General features: G+C 51.7%; 1 protein-coding gene and 1 long non-coding RNA gene across 3 annotated transcripts in view; both read right to left on the bottom strand.

Annotated features, from left to right (window-relative positions):
- The window catches only part of LOC135245427 (uncharacterized), a 71839-nt gene extending 67679 nt beyond the window's left edge, over positions 1-4160 (bottom strand). Inside the window, exons 1-2 of the long non-coding RNA XR_010327239.1 lie at positions 3776-4160; positions 1847-1940 (exon numbers count right to left, since the gene is read on the bottom strand). This is a non-coding gene — a long non-coding RNA (uncharacterized LOC135245427). The remainder of the gene's footprint in view (positions 1-1846; positions 1941-3775) is intronic.
- A 54-nt stretch (positions 4161-4214) lies between these two features.
- pdzrn4 (PDZ domain containing ring finger 4) overlaps positions 4215-20366 on the bottom strand; it is a 32094-nt gene continuing 15942 nt past the window's right edge. For both annotated transcript variants that reach the window (XM_064319214.1, XM_064319215.1), the window contains exons 2-8: positions 14719-14978; positions 13162-13264; positions 11212-11310; positions 9498-9560; positions 8851-8952; positions 7309-7425; positions 4215-5375 (exon numbers count right to left, since the gene is read on the bottom strand). In XM_064319214.1, coding sequence (XP_064175284.1) covers positions 4341-5375; positions 7309-7425; positions 8851-8952; positions 9498-9560; positions 11212-11310; positions 13162-13264; positions 14719-14978 — 1779 coding nt within the window. In that variant the 3' untranslated portion in view covers positions 4215-4340. The remainder of the gene's footprint in view (positions 5376-7308; positions 7426-8850; positions 8953-9497; positions 9561-11211; positions 11311-13161; positions 13265-14718; positions 14979-20366) is intronic.

Below are 20366 nucleotides of genomic sequence, written 5' to 3'. Positions count from 1 at the left end.
CTACATGACTCTCACTGTCCACATCAAATAATACCGGAGCAGTCAATTCCCTTCCTGGAGGGCCAGAGTGCGTGCAGGCCATTGTTTCCATCAATTTCATTGGCTCAATTAACTAATTAGCTATGCACAGCAAAGCCAATTCGCTCGTACACGAGACCACAGTGAAACACTGCCTACAGGGCCACAAGAACAGTCCAGAGCTGCCATTCACAGGCTCATTAATAAACGCGGCTGAAATGTCAGATCGCACAAATGAATGGAGCTGATTGCGTAATTAGGAACGGAAGCTGGCACGGAATTCAGAAACGGATACGGTCCTCTTCGCCAAGCTGTGAAACGCGACGTCTTTGGCGTGGAGAAAAGATCTGAGGGGAAGCTGACTCAATAGACAGTGCATTTGCATCCAAGGTGCTTCACGACGTTTCTCAAGCTGTGATGATTAAAAATACGGGTGATATTTCTTAAAGTGCCAGGCTCAGTGTGAGCCGATGAACTCTAGACCCGCGAGCTTTGATACGATTTCAAGACGCGTTACCGATTCCTCGCCGCGTATCCTATTAGCTCTTATCTGAAGATGATGCCTGAGAAAATGACTACGATGACACTCACAGTGCGACCTGCAGTATCAGAGCGTAACGCGTGCGAAGAATTAAGCGAGGGGACGCGCCACTGTGGCGAATTCCCGCGTTGCTATTCTTTTCGTTTGCAGTTAATAGCGGAGAAAATCGCGGAAAAAAACAGCGCAAAAAACGCAGACCGGCACCTCGTGGAAACCCAGCGTCCGTAAAACGAACCCCTTTTTCCCAAGTAATGGGGAAAAAGAAAAGGATCCACAGTTGCCACGGTGCTCTCCGGGAACCGTAAAAGGTTGGGGGGGGGGAAGGAGACGGCGGTGTTATCGGTTTGACATTTCTGTCAGGGACGCTATTGGAACCGGCGGATGAGCCTGACAAATACCAGCGCTGTCACCGCGCCGGGTTTTAATTACACCTCTCCGGGTCTGTCGGGGGGGGGGGGGCTGTGAGCGGAGCTTAATTAGCCGGAGAGCAAAGGCTGGGGGGGGCGCCCACGCGCCTTTCAGACGAGGTTTTTTTAAAACGGCCTCCGCGAAACGGGGAGCGTTACGCGCGAAAGAGGCGAGCCGCGAGGAGGACAACGGCTCGGCCCCGGCTGCCCCGATCGCTGAGAAGCGGCTCGCGGGTCTGCCAGTTTGTCTGACCCTCGGACGCTGGCGTCGTGCGCTTCTGCGGGCGAAATTGATTGTGCTCCATTCGCGTTCGCGGAAGTCCACAGACGTCTGACCCCCTTTTCCTGATGTTGAAAAAATTCATCGGTGTTCCAACACACTTTGCATTTTAGATACAAGGAAAAAATAAACAAATAAATAAATAATTAAATAGAAAGAAGACCCACCATCTTCCATTGACCCTCATGTCAATTCTATATTGCACATTGTGGAATATATTTTTAAATAGCCTATAGTCTACCTGACTCAACACATCTTCCATTTGTAAGTGATTCGAATAACTTATTCCACATGACAAAGAGATGAAGCCTAAAAATGATGCAGCTGGAATTTAATAAACAGTCGCCCTTAACTTTGATGGTTAAAACAGTTTTATCTATTTTTTTTCACAATCACAGTTTGGCAATTTCAGCGATGACTAAAAATAACGGAAGAAAAAGTGTGACACTTACCTCTAAGTTAAGGTCAGATGTTGACTGTATACAGACTGTATATGTCTGTGTGTGTGTGTGTGCGCGGTGTGTGTGGTGTGTGTATGTGTGTGTGCTGTATGTAATAAAAGAAGTTAGAAAATGAGGGAAAGGCTGCACTGGGACTCACCCCGTCTGACAGGGACTGCGCCTGACCCAGACCAGCCCAGTCACAGTGTTCCGCTCGCCGCCAAGGGCCCGGGGGCTGCGTGTGTCCTCTCCCTCTGTTTCAGAGCAGTGCAGTTAGCGGAGCCGTTTTTCGTTCACGGACGACATAAAACTCACGTTCAAAATGCGAGGAGTTGGGGTGAGCGAGGGTGCAGATTTCTCCAATGAGACGGCTTGAGGAAGTGTGCTTTTCTAGCCGCTGGAAGTGGCCTTTGTATTCAGAGCGGCTACGGTCAACACCAACCACTGCGGTTAACCAGGCTGTGCAGCGAAGCAGGATTACGGAGTTAGCTGGATAACCGCGCCGAGTAAAACCCGGAACGGCTCTTTTTACTTCAGTCCATGTTCCAGATTTGGAAGGGTTCCGGGTTTTACTCAGCGCAGTTATCCAGCTAACTCCGTGCTTCAACAAAAATGTTTTCTGTGGATACGTTTAACAGGGTTCAGTCTTTGCCGCAGAACAGAACTAATGGGACCGAAAAAGACCGTTAAACAATCAAACATCATCTCAAGCCAAAGGCATTAGGCTGTGACATCGCGTAATAACAGCCAAATGGATTAAGGTAAACAATAATTTGATTTATTTTCCAATGACCACAATTAATACACATTTATCTGCCTCCAGGACTGCAGAGGGCACTTCACCTGAAACCAGGGCGTCGACGTCGAACAGGAAACACGAAGAAAATGTACAGTTTTTTTATTTACAGCACATTCGCGGAGAACAAACCGAAATCGTATGAGAAGTAAGAAACGGTAACCTCTGCTGCCGCAGAGCGGGGACAACATTCGCTTCCAGGAGTGCTCCATCGCCTGAAGACTGAAATATAGAGGCAGTAATGCAAGATGCTGTTTTGGCGTTATTACCAATTTAAAGAAAGCAATATAAAATAAAAACAAAAAACACCTTAAGGCCTGTAGAGAAACAACACCCAAATGACAAAAGGCAAACTATGCAGGATTTTTAGCCTTGATGTGGTCCTGTGTTTACAATCAAAGAAGTCTTTTCCTCAGCAGGCTGCCGGACTTCAGCTATCTAGCTACCTAACGTACCGTAGCAAGCTGGATTGCTTGAGTGTAAAGACAAAGATTGCCAGTGCATAGATATGCCTTAGCATGGTTGTTTGATAATATTTTCACGGTAAAAATCCAGCATAGTATGCCTTTAAGAATCGTAATTCCCCCGTCTTTTTTGAAAATTCAAGTCAACAGCCATGGCGCAAACCTTCCCTCAACGTTTCGCTGACGTTGAAGTGATGCGATAAGCGTAAATCACATGGACACAATGTTTTGGGTTCCAGCTGTGTCAACAGCCTTCTCCCGACCTGAAAAATGACCACTGCCTGCCCCACCTGGGAACTGAGATGATAAGAGTTAGCACCTGTAGCCGGAGAAATGGCCGTGAAAGTCAGCGCTCGACCTACGCGTAAAATATTACAGTCGATGACAGATTCCGTGGGCAAGAGCCAGATTCCATTTGGATAAATCTGGGGGAGGAATCATCACAGATTTTCAACAGTAACCAGATGGTGAGCTCTCGCACTTCTTGAATCCTCTCTAGCACTCTCCAGGATCATACTCCGTTATCCTAGGGATTGGGGGGGGGGGGTGGCGTTACAGTAGATGCAGTAGTGTGTGGTTTCCTTCCAGAAGATTTGCATCTTGAAACAAGGTGTGTGGACTATTAAGCCAATCCAACCATGTAAAAGGTGAAACGCACCACAAACCAGATGACGCTCACCCTCCAGGACTTGAGATGGAAACTGATTGATTGACTGATTGATTGATTGACTGATTTTATTTTGGGGTAAAGGAATCCACACACAATTGGATTCCTGCTCTGCTCTTGTGAGTTGTAAGGGCTTCAGCTTTAACAGTGGGGGGGACGTACCTTTTAATGTTAGGAACACAGAGCCGCCAGCGAGCCGCGACTTCTATGAGCATCCTAACCCTTTCCTCTTGTCAGCGAAATGCTCAAGACCTATCCAAGATCAGTACTTTACGAACACTGGCCCCGGGCTGTAAACAGGAGCTTCAGGCCGCGGAACCTCCCCGGAGAAAACGATGATGAACAGGCGAGCAGGAAAAGCCACCGGAAAAGGCTGCAGTGGGCAGGTTGCCTGGGAAACCGAGCACGTACGAAAACTGCAGTCGGGTTTATAAACGGTGAAAAACATCTCCCGTCACGTTCTCCTCATAACAAAAGTGCCGCATTGAACGAGGCAATTAAGAGTTTCCCCACACGCGGAGGGGCGGAGCAGGGTGGAGCAGGGCAGGCAGGGCGGGCGGAGAGGGCGGGGCAGGGGGCAGAGGACAGGGCGGTCACGGTGGTGAAGACAGGAGAGGGGCGAGGCTCATATGGTGGTGACGGACAGGAAGGGGCGGGGATCATACGGTGGTGACAGACAGGAAGGGGCGGGGCTCATACGGTGGTGATGGACAGGAAGGGGCGGGGCTCATACGGTGGTGACGGACAGGAAGGCGCTGTGCACGCCGGTGTCCTCTGGTCTCCGGGCCCCGTGGCTCATCAGCTCCTGGATGGTCATCCAGTTATCCAGAATCTTCCGCCTGCGCTTCCTCATCATCTTCCTGCGGCTGAGCTCCAGGATGGAGACCTCCTTCCGGCCCCCGCCTCCGCCCCCGCCGCCCCCCTCGCCCCCGCTCTGCGGGCTCTCCCTCAGGCTCTCCAGCCGGCTCCTCACCATGAACTCCCGCCGGCGCCGCTGCTCCCGGGCCCGCAGGAGGTGCTGCTTGCGCTCCTCCCTGCTCCAGTAGCGGCCCAGCTTCAGCTCGCTGGCGGCGTCGTCGTCCGTGGTGGTGCCCCCGCCCCCGCCGCCCCGCTCCTCGCGGATCTTCAGGGCGCGCTCGCGGAGGAGGCGGTCGCGGGCGGGCCGCCGGGCCGGGCAGCGCTGGGCCCTCCACTCGGCGCGCGGCGGGGGCGGGTCTCGGCCCGCGGTCGGCAGGCCGAGCTGACTCTGCTGCACCAGGTGCGCGGAGCTCTGGTAGCGGCGGGCGGGCGCCGGGACGTCGCCGTGGCGACTCGGGGAGAGGCACGGTGCGGGCGGGGCGGCGGTCCTGCTCAGGTTCCTCAGGTTGGCGGCGCTCACGGCGCTCTGGGCAGAGCGGTCGGGGGAGCGGCGGCGGGCCGGCGGCGGTGGCGTGCTCCGGCAGCTCTCGGCCGTGTCGTAGGCACTGGAGCTGTCCTTGTCGGCGTGGGCGGGGCCGGGGGCGGGGGCGGGGCCGGGGCCGGGGGCGGGGTCCCGGGCCAGGCGGAGCCGGCGGGCCTGCATGATGCTCTGGCACTCGCGCTCGATGCTCCTCAGCTCCTCGCTGAGGAGGCGCAGCTCCCGCTGCATGCCCTCCTGCTCCATCGCGCAGGATGGGGGCCCCGCTTCCGCTTCCGGTTCCACCGGGTCCTGGGTGTTGGAGGAACGGGTGGTCGCGTCTGTGGTGGTCTCCTCTTCATCATCCTCTTCCTCACAGCCTTTGGGCTGAAATCAGACGGATGCAGAACAGGCGAGGCTCGGTAAGTCTGAGTCCAACAAACGCAAATGCGTTCTGGCACCCAACTTAGCTGAGTACTCATGGCAACAAGTGTGGCCCAAATGACCAAACTTATCGGCAATATTACATCACCTCAATGTTGCCACATGCTTGAGTTATCACTTGCCAGTACATTACTAAACCCCTCCCCCCATGTACCATTGATCCACATAGATTTTTACTACATTTTTTCCTCCCAAAAATCCCCCACATCTGGTGGATAACCCCCTATCTGGCAACCTTATTCTAATCCCTCCGCTGGTGTCTGTCTGCTTTTGCTGTCAATCACTCCGTAAACGGCTTGTTTTACTTAGACTGCTGTTAATTGTTTGTTATGCCAACTGTACCGAGTTTCTTTTTGAAACGCGGATCGCGTAATCAAGAGATGAAGAGGGAGTCTGTAATTAATTTGCAAGCTAACAATAATACCCTCTTACTTCAAAAATCTATTTTAATTAGTAAGATAGTCGTCGGATTCCCCCACCACGCCTTGCAGTCTGTTCAGACAATTCAAAGTGCCAAGGACATATGGTACATTACCAGCTGCATACTGTAAAGATGCTCACCGTCCTAATCCACACATACTTGTATTTCGAAGTAGGTTCTTGGAGGAAAAAAAACATTAAACAGACCTAAAGGCCTGGCCCATTTAAATGGTGAGGTTTATATTAATAACGCTATGAAGGGAACTGTGTTTTTAAGCTGATGGTTTAACTGCTGCCCCAAGCATGGTTTAACGGCCAAAATTAAGGTAAAAACACTGGAATGCGTGCACGTTGTGTTAATGACAATAACATTGAATTGAATTGTTACCATTTGCTTTGTCGTTGAGCTCTTCATTTTCAATCAATGGCTTAGCTGCAATTGCCAGGTGCCCACGCTTTCAGCATTTAAAGACTTAAGTACAGTACAGGCCAAATGCATTAGGCCACCTGAGGTTCTTTTTTTATTTTGAATAAACCTTAGGTAGATAAGAGTTCAGTTAATTTATGCACATTTATTGAATGTGTGTGTGTGCGTGTGCGTGTGTGCGTGCATGCGTGTCTATGACTTGGCAAACTGTTCCCACGCATCTCCCCAATGCAGAACAGACCACTTCTATTCATCACAGCCCAGTACACACACACACACACACACACACACACACGCACGCACACACACACACGCACGCATGCAAGTATAATAATTTGGGTGATGGGTGACATTAAGGGTCTAAGTGACTCTTATCTGTTGTACTGTTGATCGTTTTTAACTCTGACTGAGGGCACTTAAGAGTATCTGCTAAAGAAATGCAATATAGCAATGCATCAAACTGGAATGTATTACTGTAGCTTAAAGGTCCAGTAAACTGGATTCAAATTGTGGTTATATTCCCCAGAAATGACAATTGAACATGCCGTTAAAACTGAAGATAATTTCACGTGTATTAACGGTGGAACACTGAGCTGCTGTGCACTAACATTAAACTCCACAGCAGTTCCAAACTCCGGACATTTCACCCGAATAAAGAAAGGCTTTGATTCCGCACGTCTGAGCCTAAAAGCTATTTAATCATCGCTGGCTGACGGTAGGCCCGCTTGCTTGTCCATCACGCGTCTGTTCAGCGGCAACCGCTGCATGAAAAGGTGCATTGAAGGGGCGGACAACGCATCCAGAAACATACACTTTCCTGCTGTGTGCGATGTGTCAGTGCCAGAAAAGCACACTTCTGTGTTAGAAACACATAATTTCGTGCATTCTTGTCCAGACGCTTTGTGTAAATTACAAGACGTGGTCGTGCACACGTCTCAGGAGCTGAAGGTCCAGTTAGTCTGGAGAATCTGTGAGCGCACCACCTTCGCAGCTTTTCAGCGGGAGGCGAACCCTGAACCCCTAACCCACCTGCTGCTCTCCGCTGCTCGTGTGCTGGTCCTCCTCCTCCCGCTGCTCTTCCAACATCTCCATCTTCAGCTCCTCCAGGAAGCGGCCCTGCTCGTCGTCCAGCCACCCCTCCTCCAGCTGAGGGCGAGAGAGACAGAGTGCGCAGGTCGAAGGGTTAAGAGGGCAGGTCAAAGGTTAGGGCGCTGGGGAGTTCCGAACATATGGACCAGGAACACCCACTTCAACAAAACTGGACCATGGCGAGGCAAGAGTGCACCAAGGGCTACATCGTGGGACCATCGCAAATACAAAAACATAACTATTTGTACTGCTGCTAATAAGGAATGCCAAAAAAAAGTTAAGTTTCTTGACATTGGCAAGAAAAACAGCCTTCTTGACAACTGTGTAAGAGACAAAAGAGGTTGTTTTTATTTTTCTGAACTTCCCACTCAACCGTGGTTCTGCTATCCAAAACTCAAGGAATTCCAATAAATCACCAAAAATACATAGATGAAAACTTCTAATGACTATTCACCGGAAAATAAACTTGGCGCACTCTGATAATGAAGAAGACTAGTAGGCAGAAATTATGGCTTTTTGTGCAGAGGTTATTACTGTGGATAGCCTAGCTCAGTAATGCAGTCCACACTAAAGCAATTATTTCTGCCTAGGAGTCTTCTTAATTATCGGAGCGCTCCAACTTTATTTTCCGGTGAATAGACACTGGAAGTTTTCAGCTGTATATCTTCAATGGTTTATGGAGTCTGTAGATTTGAAGCACCACTCCCATTTCTGTAGTCATTAAGCGTGGAAGACACATCGAGACTCAATTCCAATAAATACCTTCCGAGGTTTAAATTTGCGGTTCCCACGGGCGGACCTGGTTTTGATTAAAAGGGAAACAAAGTCTGCCGGACGCTCTGAGAACAGCGGCGGTCAGGAGCCCGACCGTTCCCGTTCAGTCACTGCGCAGCCTGACGCCAATTATTCTCCCGCTCCAAAAAAACATAAATCACAGAGAGACACCAACCCTGTGGTCCTCTCCAGAGCTCCGCCTATCGCTGGCCTTTGCTAAATCTACTCTCACAGATGCCAACCGCTCTGTCGGATTTTCTCGCGCGCGACGCCTTGTTAGCGATCCTCTTTGCGCGTGAAGCGGGTTTGAGGGGTGAATTCTGTCGCCTGGTCCTCTGTCTGGCCCGTGATCTCATTGGCCCTCTGTCTGGCCCGTGATCTCGCTGGCCCGTCTCCCTGCTCACTCACCTGTACCTCGCACGACCTGCGTTGCCCCCCTCGCCGCCCCTCACCTGTATCTCACTTGACAGAGGTGGAGGCAGAGGTGGAAAATCCTAGTTCAGAAATTAGGAGCCCTTCCCAGTATTTTGTTCCAATCGCCCCCTGGATTTGCTGATTAGTACAGTTCTTCAGCCAGGAGGAGGAACTAATTAGTGAAGCCAGCTGGCTGAGTTCACGGGTGAAAGAAACACGTCACAGGACTAGTACTTTTTCGGACCCCTGGACCGTCCCCCTTCGGGACAGCGGTCCCCTAGTTTTCCGCCTCACCTGTATTTCAGGCCTGGCCACCAGAAGCAGGATGTTTCGGCAGTCCTCGTTGGACAGCGCGGTCATCGCCTCCTCCCTGTTCTGGACGTCCTGGCCGTTTATCTTTCCAAAAAAAAAAAAAAAAAACACAGACAGGAGCATTCATTCCTTTCCAGGTCCTGTTCCACTCAATGTGATTCATTTCCCCTAGACCAGGGGTCTTACGACCTTCGTTCACACAATAAAATTCACAGATTATTTCAACTCTAACAGCGTGCCTATGAGTCCAATAGAGGAGTTAATTAAACGCTGAACATTTTGCTGTGTAGAAATGTTTATGTCAAAATTCTCAAATGTGAGGGGGGGGGTCCTGTGGCGTAGCCTGTTTTTCTTGCCCCCCATTCTTCCTGTCTTCCTACACTGTCCCGCCCAATAAAGCTGAAAAAGCCCTAAAAATGTGTGTTTTAAAAAACACCACAAATAGGCATATGGTGTTGTATCACTGGTGATGCAGTAAGCGATGATGCAAATGGTGACACACTAACTAACAGCATATACCTCTCTGGGCTTATGCGCTGAGGGTGTGAGTAAAATGGGGGGGGGGGGGTGTTAATGTCATGTGACCTCTAAAATAACATGTGGTCTCTGGCTGGGAGATGCTTCCTTACCTGTAAGATTCGATCCCCTTCCCTGATGCGTCCGTCTCTGGCGGCGACGCTGTCCTGGCCCACCTGCGTCAGGTAAAAAAGGACAGAGGCGGACGTTTCTTCAAAAACAGTTCGGTTACAAACCAGCAGCTAAATCAAGAGAAAAGCCTTTGCTGCTACGACTACTACCAAGTCACGAATGTCTGTCACGGACACCTCCTTTGGTGTGAATATCCCGCTTTCCTACTTCATATTTTCAAGCTTCTTCATGATGATCATTTCCAAAAAGACACGATCAAGAAGAATAAAACATTTCCAAAAATAAAAAAATAAAAAATAAATAAATGAATGAACGAATGAAAAAAAACCTCAAACGCCACCGACAAAAAATATGTTCAGAGCCAGCACCAGAATGCGATCTGCACGCATGCATTTTTAATGAGGCGGATTTCCATTTCCCTTTCATCCGCCGTCGAAAAAAACAGCAACCCCCCGCTTCGCCGTTCGCCGTCGTTCGGAAACGCCGCCGCCACTCGCGACTTTTTCGCCGGCCCTCCGGCCTCGTCGGCGGTTCTCCCCCCAGCGACGGGAAGCCGTCGAAACGCCCGTCTTTCAGAAAGAGAGAGAGCCGTCGCTCTGAGACCACGGGGCCTGCGGCGCGTGGTGAGAGGTGTGAATGAAAGCGCCCTCTCCACTCCGTAGGCCGTTAGAAGGCGCCGCTCTGAACCAATTTAAAAACCCGCAGTTAAACAGTACGGGGAAGATGGCGGCACCTCACTCTCCGAGTATGATTCATCCCGCCTCGCTGTTTAAAATGGCGGAGGACCTCGGCAGGGATTTAACATCTCCCAAAAGGTTCTGACAGGTTCGAACTTTTAGTGGAATTCAATCCATCAGCTATAGCACATTACCCTTATTTTTGAGTTCGCAGATTTTTGGAAAACTTTAAGCCTTCGTTTTTTATTCTTTCAGTAAAACATAACGAGATTCAGTTAACCCAGTTCCTGCTGATCTGCCGTCCTGTAGGTTTTCATTTCAGCCCTAATTTGGCGCACCTGACTGCTAATTAGCAGCTCAATGAGATCTCCAGCTGCTGAAGGAGCCGTGCTTTGTTAGGGTTGGAGTGAAAAACCTGCAGGGTGTTAGATCTCCAGGAACAGTGTCGGTTGCCGCAGAGAGTTAACACATTGCCGGAAGATACTTTGAGAGTTTGAGAACCGAATAATGCAATATTTGCCACAAATATTTAAGTACAAAAAAATTCTAGACTTTTGCTTGAGGATGCCGCCATTTTTCATTTGCGCTCACGTATAATTCGTGCTGGTTTTATGCTGAAAAGGCGGTTTGTATTTGAAAGGGCAGCTGCCGCGATTCCGGATTCTCTTCGTCGGCTGGTTTACAGGAGCGTGCCCCTTATCAGACCCCCAAAAGGAAACTGGAGACCGTTTACGGTAATGACAGGGGAGTCACAGCAGGGGTTTGACAGAGAGACAGCTACGGGCCCAGCGCTGCACAGTCACAAAGCATTCTATTGGATCAGCCTTATGTAAACCTTAGGCTTTCCATAGGCAGCCCAATCGAGTTCGGTGTTGTTGGAAAGCCGATGTCATTGGCGGTGTGGCGCAGTGGGGCGCTGAATGGAGATCGTGGGACGCCCTTCGAAAGTGAACGGTTACGAGTCAGCAGGCAGCTGTGCTACACGGGTGAATGATCGGGCGCATAATTAGGCTCTCACCTCGCTGACGTATATGCCGGCGTCCTCCTCCTCGTCCGTCCTGTAGCACAGCGTCAGGCCCAGCTTCTCCTGGCTGTTCAGCCGACACAGCTCCACCTCCTGCAAAGCATCAGGTCAGTCAGGGGGCGGGGCTACTGGCCATACCGAACTACTCAAAAACCACTTACAGTCCTCAAAAAACATGCCACGGTACTGCTGAAGGAAGCCGCGCGTCCCGAGGGAGAAACACTCAGGAGTTCATTTAGTCGCGCGTCTTGGCAGGGTTACACACATTAGACGAGCTCAAACGCACACAAAGTAAAACTGTCGGTTCGCCCGAGGACGACCCGCGGCAGCCGAAATACGTTCCCCCCTCTGCTCCGGTTTGAGCGTTTTTACGCCACGTCTGGGTGGTTTTATCTCTGCGTTTCGGCCGATTAGCACGTTCGAGCACGTCCGCCCTAACCCTGCCGGGCGTCCCTGCAAACGCTAACGCTAATAAAATCCGTGCTAATGAACGCTTTCCGCGGCTACGCAGGGCGCTCGTGTTTCCCTCCTTTTTTAAAATTAATTCACTCCATCGTAAAAGTGTGGCGGGCGTGTTTGTGGTTGTGGTTATGGGGAAGGAGGGGGGGAAATTTAATGCAACTCCACATCCTGGTGACAAAAGCCTGAAGCCTGTAGAATTGAAGGTCTGCCAAGGACATAGGTGTTGGGAGGGACTGAACATCTCTTCCTGTGACTTCAGGAGCTTGGCTAAACCATGATATTGCTACATCAATTTTTAGTACCCCAACAGCACAAGTATCAGTTAGAGGGGAGCATCTCTCTTTGGTCAAAATACAAGCATAAACTATTTACTTGTGAGGGGAACAGGGGACTAGGTGAATCATCAGGATTCTTCTACAGGCCAGAAGTGAGGCAAAAGCAGTAAGACCTAGACGTCCACCCACCCAAACGAGATAATATGGGCATTAGAAGACCAGACACCTCACATGAGATAGACATAAAGTATCTGCCATCCAGCCTCCACAGACCGCAGCAATGACCCTACGTAAGATCGCTCAGAAAGGGCCGAAGAACTTTCTGAAATGGAGAACAACTGGTAGCCATTGGAAACGCTTTGATACGGGTCAGTCGATCACATTAGCCCGTAAATGTGTCAGATAGGAGATGGATCAGAAACCTCATTGTGGATGATCAGCAGAACCCCCCCCCCCCCCCCGCTCCCCATTATCGCTGTGAAATTAAACTAGGTATACATGCGAATGATCCAATTATTATGTAGACAATGGCGACAAGAACAAACCGTTTCATTTCATCAGCGAGAACGTCGGACCGTGAAATTGAGACGCCATTTTAAAGCTGATGACATTACAGAACGGCGGTATCACCCCTATCCTCTGAGGTAGAGAGAGAGGTGCTCACTCTGTTTGCCCTCCATCCCTGCTCCCTATCACCCTGTTTAAATTCCACCCCTCCATTCCTTCTCTCATCACCCTGTTTAAATTCCACCCCTCCGTCCCTGCTCCCTATCACCCTGTTTAAATTCCACCCCTCCGTCCCTGCTCCCTATCACCCTGTTTAAATTCCACCCCTCCTCCTGTCTCTCATCACCCGCTCTGACAATTCCATCCCCCCCGTCCCTCTCCCATCACCCTGGGTATTCACCTATTCCTGGGGAGCGGAGAGGAGATGGGAGATGGGACCCGAGCGCGCGGGCGAGACCTGCCGGTAAATTAGCAGCTCCGATTGGGCGATTTGGGGGCGACTGGGTGCTATCGCATCTTTGACAGCGAGGGACCGGGGAAGAGCGGATGGGAGTGTGTGTGTGTGTGTGTGTGTGTGGGGAGAAGCGTTTCCTGCGCTGATTCAATGTGAAGTCGCTGGCTTGCGGGGAGAAAACAAAACCGAGCTAATGAGCTAATGAGCAGGACACCCGGCCTTCTACACTTCTTTGCGCACGCTTACCTCGTACTCGAACTCGTCCGCCCTCTCTCCGCTGGCGGGGGTGTGAGAGAGGTACTCCGTGCCCTCGTAGAACTCCTGCTCCACGGTCTGCAGTGAGTGACAGCTGTCCGGAGACAAGGGGGGGGTGATTAAACTCACAATCTTGGGGAAATACAGTCTCAGTGATGTTTCATCTGTCTGAAGCCAGAGTAAAACATCTCATAAACAGCTTCACTCGGGTCTACACAGCAACCTTGTGGGTTAAAGTATTTAATTCATTTCAGACACTCTCACTCAACTGTAGACAGTAAACCTTATGGGTTAAATAAATTCATAAACGGCTTCACTCAGGTCTAGACAGTAATCCCTCCCCAGCAGCTGTGAGGATGAGTTGCATAAGCACAGGTCCGTCGCTCCCCGTGCTGTCTGAACATCGGCCGGAGCTGTCAAAGCGCTCGGTGTGGAGCGCGCCCGGGCCTTGTGTTTCAAGCTGTTCCTCCGGAGTAGCACGCCGCCGCTAGCGAAACCAGCGCAAAAAAAAGAACAAAATCCGATCGCTGGATTTTAAAAAAAAAACAAAAACAAAAACAAAAACAAAAAAAACACCCTGAGCTCCACCTGCACGTCCGAGCGCAATACGAAAAATTGAGGCGAATTACGAATTCGAAGCGGGTCAGCTATCCGTGGGAGGTCGGGGCGATATCAATCACCCACTTAGAAATGCCCACTCCTCCAGACAGCCTCCATTAACTCCAGCTTCATTTAGAAGGCCCTTGAAAAACAACATTTACACGCCACCGTCCCCCGGGAAACGCGGATATTTTGCGATGCTCCACGTATTCGCGCCCACAATTTATTCCTCTTTATAAATGATGGAGTATTTTAAGTGCTTCTTTTGTTGAATCCGTGCTCTTTTTTTCCGCAATGCAATGTACATTTTAATGCGTGATGTAATGAAAAATGCATGCGTAGACAAACGTTTAAATGCCATTAGCAAATGCCCGGCCATTTCCCCACGATAATTACTTTTAATCTGTGTAACTGAGTAATAGACCCTCATTAAAAAGAGACTAAAAAATCCAGTCTAAATAGTCTGTGAAGACCCATTTAGAGCGTTTCTGAATGCAGCGGCCTGGATTCGACGGCTAACAAAGAAATGGCGGTTTTTCCAATTATTGTTCTTCACAAACACGGTGTCAGGTTTGCGAGTTTGTGAAGACTAAGTGTGACGCTTGCGTTCACTTGGGAGTCAAAGTGAAGGGCAGATGCTGATGGAACACAGACAACAGTCACCTCTCTTCACACAGACTGGCAGGTTCACCAAACTGTGTTTGTGAAGGGAAGAAAAAGGCAAAACTTTCACTAATTTGCAAACAATTTCCAATGTTAAGGACGAAATTTGATTGAATCCTGACCATCTATCGGACAGAAGTTGTGTGTTTTTATTGGAGGGGTTACCTGTCAGACAGAAGCTGTGTGTTTTTATTGGAGGGGGTACCTATCAGACAGAAGTTGTGTGTTTTTATTGGAGGGGGTACCTGTCAGACAGAAGTTGTGTGTTTTATTGGAGGGGGGTACCTGTCGGACAGCAGGAAGGGACACAGGTCGGGCAGCGGGGGGGTGAGGGGGCGGAGCTTGGCCAGGGCCATGATGTGCTGGAAGGTGATGTCGGTCTGCGTGCAGACGTCCGCCAGCCGCGCGTCCCGTGGGTTGCCATGGCCGTCCGGGGAGGCGGGGTTCCGTCGCGGGACCTGCGCCGCCATGGGGTCCCCGCCGCTGCGCAAGGCCTCCGCCGTTGCCTCCTCCGCCGTCACCTTGGAGACGTCCTTCCCGTTCACCTGCGGGGGGGGGGAGGGGCAGCGCCTCAGCATCACAGGTGCAGGACGTCATGTGATGGGAATGCGCTTTACACACTCAGCGAGGCCGCCACATCAAACCCATTATATACAACACACTGGAAAGAGCAGGGCCGTTTCTACCACACATCTACACACTGTCCCATGCGCACACACACACACACACACACTCATACACACTACTGCTAGTAAAAGACGGCAGTGATACAGAAATTCACAGACTTTAGTGAATGAATGTCTTCATTGATTGTTCTAACAAAACAGATTGGTAGCTGTTAATGAGACTGAATGCATCTGTGGTGGAAACGGAGGAGACAGTGGCAGTCAGACAGTGAAAACACAACAGGGCGGCTCGCCACAGTTCTCCAGTTTCCCTCCGTTGTTTGGAATAAGGCATGACCAAGATGTAATGAAAATAACACCCTTGAACCCCCCCTAAACAAAGTCCTGAAAATCAGTGTAATGACCTGAGAACATTATTAATTATAGAGCCAAAAATAGGAATTTAAATGGAAGGAGGGTAGGGAGACAGGGTGAATAGGTATGCGCTGCCAGACAAAAGCTTCAGCCGGTACGAGTCCCTGATGTCGGTCTGGGAGACGCGAGCTCTGGACCGCGAGCGGAGATGGACAGATGGACGCACCTTCTGAGAACCACAAGGTCAGAGGTCAGCAGCAAAACTGCCAGGATGCAGCTCCACCCGGCTACAGCTCGACACCATTTACTGCTGGGTTACACAGCTCGACCAGCACACAGCTCGACACCATTTACTGCTGGGTTACAGCTCAACCAGCACACAGCTCGACACCATTTACTGCTGGGTTACACAGCTCGACCCAGTTACAGCTCAAAGTCACTTTCAAATAAAAGAACAAAGGAACAGTGAGACAAAGGGAAAGGGAACGATAAAATAAAACGTACTTAAGAGCAGAAACCACGCAAAAAGAGCATCTTTTCTCAGCTCCCTGCTGCTGTGGGTCAGAATCCCAGATTGCAGACAGGAGTTTGGGCCAGATAAATGAGCCACCCTATTGCTCAGGACAGTCTTAGAGGGGGGGGGGGGGGGGAACAATCGCATTTCCGCTTTCCTCCAGAGCACTATCTGACCTGCGTGGAGATCCTCGCCTTGTACTTTTCTAGCGCAGTTGAACTGAACGGTGGGAGAGGACTGTTTTCCGAGGCGGTTTAACGAGTGCCAGATGTTCTAATGAATCCGCCATCAACGTTTGAATATTCATTAACGCACGCGGCGTCAGACTGCTGGGAGCCCGTCTCTGTGAGGCTTGCGGCGTTTGACGAGCGGGGGGCGTGGCCTGTGGCGAGCGGGGCGTGGCCTGTGGCGAGCGAGGTGGCGGTGGTGGTGCCGCACCGTCGTAACCTAAACTTTCGTACTCCTCCCGCCAAACAGCCCGCTCTCTTCACAGACTGAGCCCCCGGCGGCTGCGTGTCACTCTGTGTTTTCTAGCGCCCCGCCGCCGTTAGCCTGCTGCTGGTTTCACGCTGCGCGCTACGGCCCGCGGCGGGCGTGGGCTAACCGCAGCGCTCTGCTGATGCTGCTCTTGCGAAGCAGGCTAACGTGAAGCCAGTTTCATGTCATTACTTCCAGTGCTGCCGGTTCATTACTTTCAGCATGATTTACACACATACATATAGCATACACTGAATATATACATACATATACACACGCACTGTGTGTGTGTGTGTGTGTGTGTGTGGGAAGGGGGTGGGGCGAGAGGTTGGAGGTCTCCAGATTTCCCCGGTGGCCTGGATCATTTCGCTGAAGCTGTGTGCCGCAGGAGCGCAGCAGCGTGTTCACGATCGCGGGGCCTGATTTATACGCTCATAAGGCCTTTACCGAAACGCAGCGCGCTTCACACCGCCGCTTACGACCGAAACGGGACCCGCGGCGCCGCCAGGAGGACCTCCGGGCTCGGGGTCGGGAGCGTCCGGGGCGGGGGGTCTTCGCCTGTTACCCTTTTTTGTTCTTGCTGCCGTGGGGTACAGACCGAACAGACTGCCCGTTCTCAGCGCTGAAGGTTTTGCGCAGTGCCCTAAAGCGCGCTCTGTTTGAACGCTAACACACTAGCCGCGAGCCATAAAGGTCGGAGGCGATCTCCGCGAAGGAAAAGTTTTAGGGAAAGAAACGAGACGGCAATTTTTCCCCAGCATGCCCCAGTGCACCGCGGCGCCCGGCAGGGGGGCGGAGGCTGTAAAAGCGTCTGGTGCGGGCTGTGGGCACAGCTGCTCGGCTCCGGCCCGAGGAGAGGTCTGGGTAACGGCGGTGAGTTTACGGTGGCTCGGGGAGGCAGGGGGGGGGAGCGGGCGCGGCCGCCGCGATCCAGACGCCGGGCAGCTGTGAGTCTGCCTGTCGGCGTCTGCCTGAGGTCTGAGCTGGACGCGCTGCTGTGAAGAGAGAGAGAGAGAGCGCTCACGGACGGGTGTTTGGAGAGAGAGAGCAGCGGAGGAGCAGCTGGAGGAGTAGCAGAGAAAGAGGAGCAGCAGAGGAGGTGCAGTGGAGGTGCAGTGGAGGAGTAGTGAAGGAGCAGTTTCTTAATGATTTCTGAATACTGCGATTGCGTGTTTCCCAGTAAACTTTAATTTCGGTTGGGCACTGCACGAACCTTCAGCACTGAGAATGGTCAGTTATTCAGTCAAGAGGAGATAAGAAAAAAAAACTTCTAAAACACCTCTCAGACTTAACTGTTCTTTTCCAAGCCTCTGAAGGGAAAGCGCGGCAGGAAGTGGAACCGCGCTCGAAACAAGGCGGAGCTAAAGCCAAGCCCCGCCCCCAGACCGCTCGCGATCGCACGTACGCTGCGGGAAAAAAAAATACAGATTAGATAATATATTCTATGGCTGCTCCCCAGAAGCCGGAGAACATTATTAGACGAGGAGTCTGTTTATGCGTGTCGCGGGGGTGGGGGGCGGGGGGGGGAGCGGAGGTGTGATCTCTCCGGGGGGTGCGAACATATTAAGCAGATCTTCTCTTTCGGCTCGGAGGACGCTCGCTCGTGTCGGAACGCGAGTAATTATGAGAACGCTTTGAGGTTTTATAGAGCAATAGCTCCGGGAGCTGTTTCTCTCTCTCCTGGGTGGCACGGGGCTGCAGAGCTCCGTTCAGGCGGTGATGTCTCAAGCAGCTGAGTGACGTGAACACCGAACTGCGAGTTTCACCTGCGACTATCGCTACCGCAACGTACCGGGAGTAGCCACAGTTTACACATCCAGTCAGGTAAGAATCCCCCCCCCAGCGCGGTTTGGGACTTGGATCCCTCCCCATGACCCTTTCCAGGCTGCGATCTCATCTCTTTCCGCCACCCTGTCCGCTCTCTCCAGCGTCAGAATGGAATAAGAAATATGAAAGGTGGGTCGAATGTCCGCTGTCCTTAAAAATAAGAGAAGCGCTAGTCCCGGTTAAGCTCGTTCCTGACTGGCGACTGTGGCCTGATATGCTTCAAAAATACCCGCGCCTGGTAACATAAAATATTTGTGAACGCCTTTCAACCCCAGTCTAAAACCTGACAGGGAACTCGCTTAATTGAAATGATAATCATTCACCTTTAACTGGCGCTTTCAATGATCAACACATTATGAACAAAGGCTCTGGTCTTCCTTATGCAAATCAACTGTTTAGCCACATTCAATCAACGCATAAGCACTTAACTCTCCAAGCAGAGGGAACTCCACCGTAGAGTAATGACTGTCTGTGTAATTAGCATGTTTACTCACCCAGAGCCAGTCACGTGACAAACAGGACAGGAGCTACGGACCAATTAGCAGCCGGCCGCGTTCACCGCAGCACACCTCACAGAGCGAGCCGTGGCGGCTCACTGGCGCGCAACAAGTCAGCCCTTATAAAACGCCGCAGCGACGCCGCCTCTCACTCAAACGCACTAAGCGCAGGCCTCGTTAGATCGGCTTTGCGCGCGGAGGGCGATCGTGACCGCTCAATTGCGGCGCCTTGCCTCCGCAGAGCTTCGCTGTCACGGTAACCGCGTCAGCGCGACAGAAGCTCCTCGGCTCGTGTTCCCGTGGCAAGTAGCACAGCTCTCCCTGAGCGTCCAGTGGCCTCCTACGCGATCGGCTTTCACGCCGCCGCCGCCCCCGGTGGTGGTAACGGTTGAGCCGGTGGCGGAGGCGGCTAACAGTGATCGCGCCCAGACGGCACCGTGCAGCGGGACCTTCAGCGGCAGTGTGATGCTAATGACGACCCTGCGGGTTCATTCGGGCCGCTCCTTATCGCCGCTCCCCCCGGGGGCCCCCCGCCGCTCGCTTGCTCGCTGGCGCCTTATCGGCCCGACCCAGGGGGCGCACACAGAGGCGTTGCCGGCAGGGGGCCGCCCTGGGACCTTCTGCGCGCTCCCCTGTGGCCTCCAATCTCCGGCCCCTTCCCAGCATGCCTCGGGGCGGGTCGGCCTTCCACAAAGGAAGGTGGCTGAGCCCTTCCCCTGAACTCGTCCCGTCAAAGAAAGGGAACTCCACCAGAGCGCCGTTCCAGATGGTTCTTTCTAAATGTCACCGGTAATATTAAAGGGGGGAGAATTCACAGGGGCTCCCGTGATGGTTAATGGGGTTCGGGGGAAGTCGGCGTACGCGCGCTCGCTTCTACCGAACCTCGAGCACTCCACAACACTGGGGCTGGATCGGAGAGATGGGGCTCACTTCAACCTCGCACGCGCACCTCGGAATGCTCCTGACAGGTCGCCAACATGCACCCCCCACTCTCTATGCCACAGAGACTCTCAGAGCAATACACACACACACGGGATGACCTGCTCCCTGCATCCTGGAGAGAGAGGGTCTCACTCTAACCGCCAACGCCACGGCTCGTAATGAGCGTGTAGACAGGGCTCAAACAGCCAGCCCCACCAGACACCGCTTGTTCTTACCATCTTATGAAGAGCAGGGGGGCTGGACTGCTGCCCTATCATCCAGCTGCGGCAGGTCGTTCCATTTAATTCTGCATCAAATATTCATTAAAACGGGGGGGTTGTGATCGAACAATTAATTTTACGGTGAGGGAGTTTGGTACGGAAAACTGAGTTTTCATTCGTCGTGTGCAGACACATTCACCCCGCGTACCACACTGCGTCATATAAGCATACGACACCTGCATAATTTACAAATATGACTTCCTGTGGGAAAAAAACTACACAAAAATAGCCTAAAGCCTATGTGTTCTAAGGTAAGTGAAGACACTCAAATGTGAGGCGGGCTCAACAACGCCTTCATCTATTCGCTCCTGAAAATAAAGTCTAACAAAACGACCGATTTGATTGGACAATTTCCACCTGCGACACTTCGCAGAGCTGGATTTACACAGAAGGCCGATTTCTCCTCCGACTAAAACTCGTTTTGAGGGCGCTTCTC

Source organism: Anguilla rostrata, chromosome 19 (assembly GCF_018555375.3).
Source record: "Anguilla rostrata isolate EN2019 chromosome 19, ASM1855537v3, whole genome shotgun sequence".
Taxonomy (NCBI): domain Eukaryota; kingdom Metazoa; phylum Chordata; class Actinopteri; order Anguilliformes; family Anguillidae; genus Anguilla; species Anguilla rostrata.
Note: the sequence above shows the minus strand (reverse complement) of the source record. Positions and strands in the feature narration are given on the sequence as shown.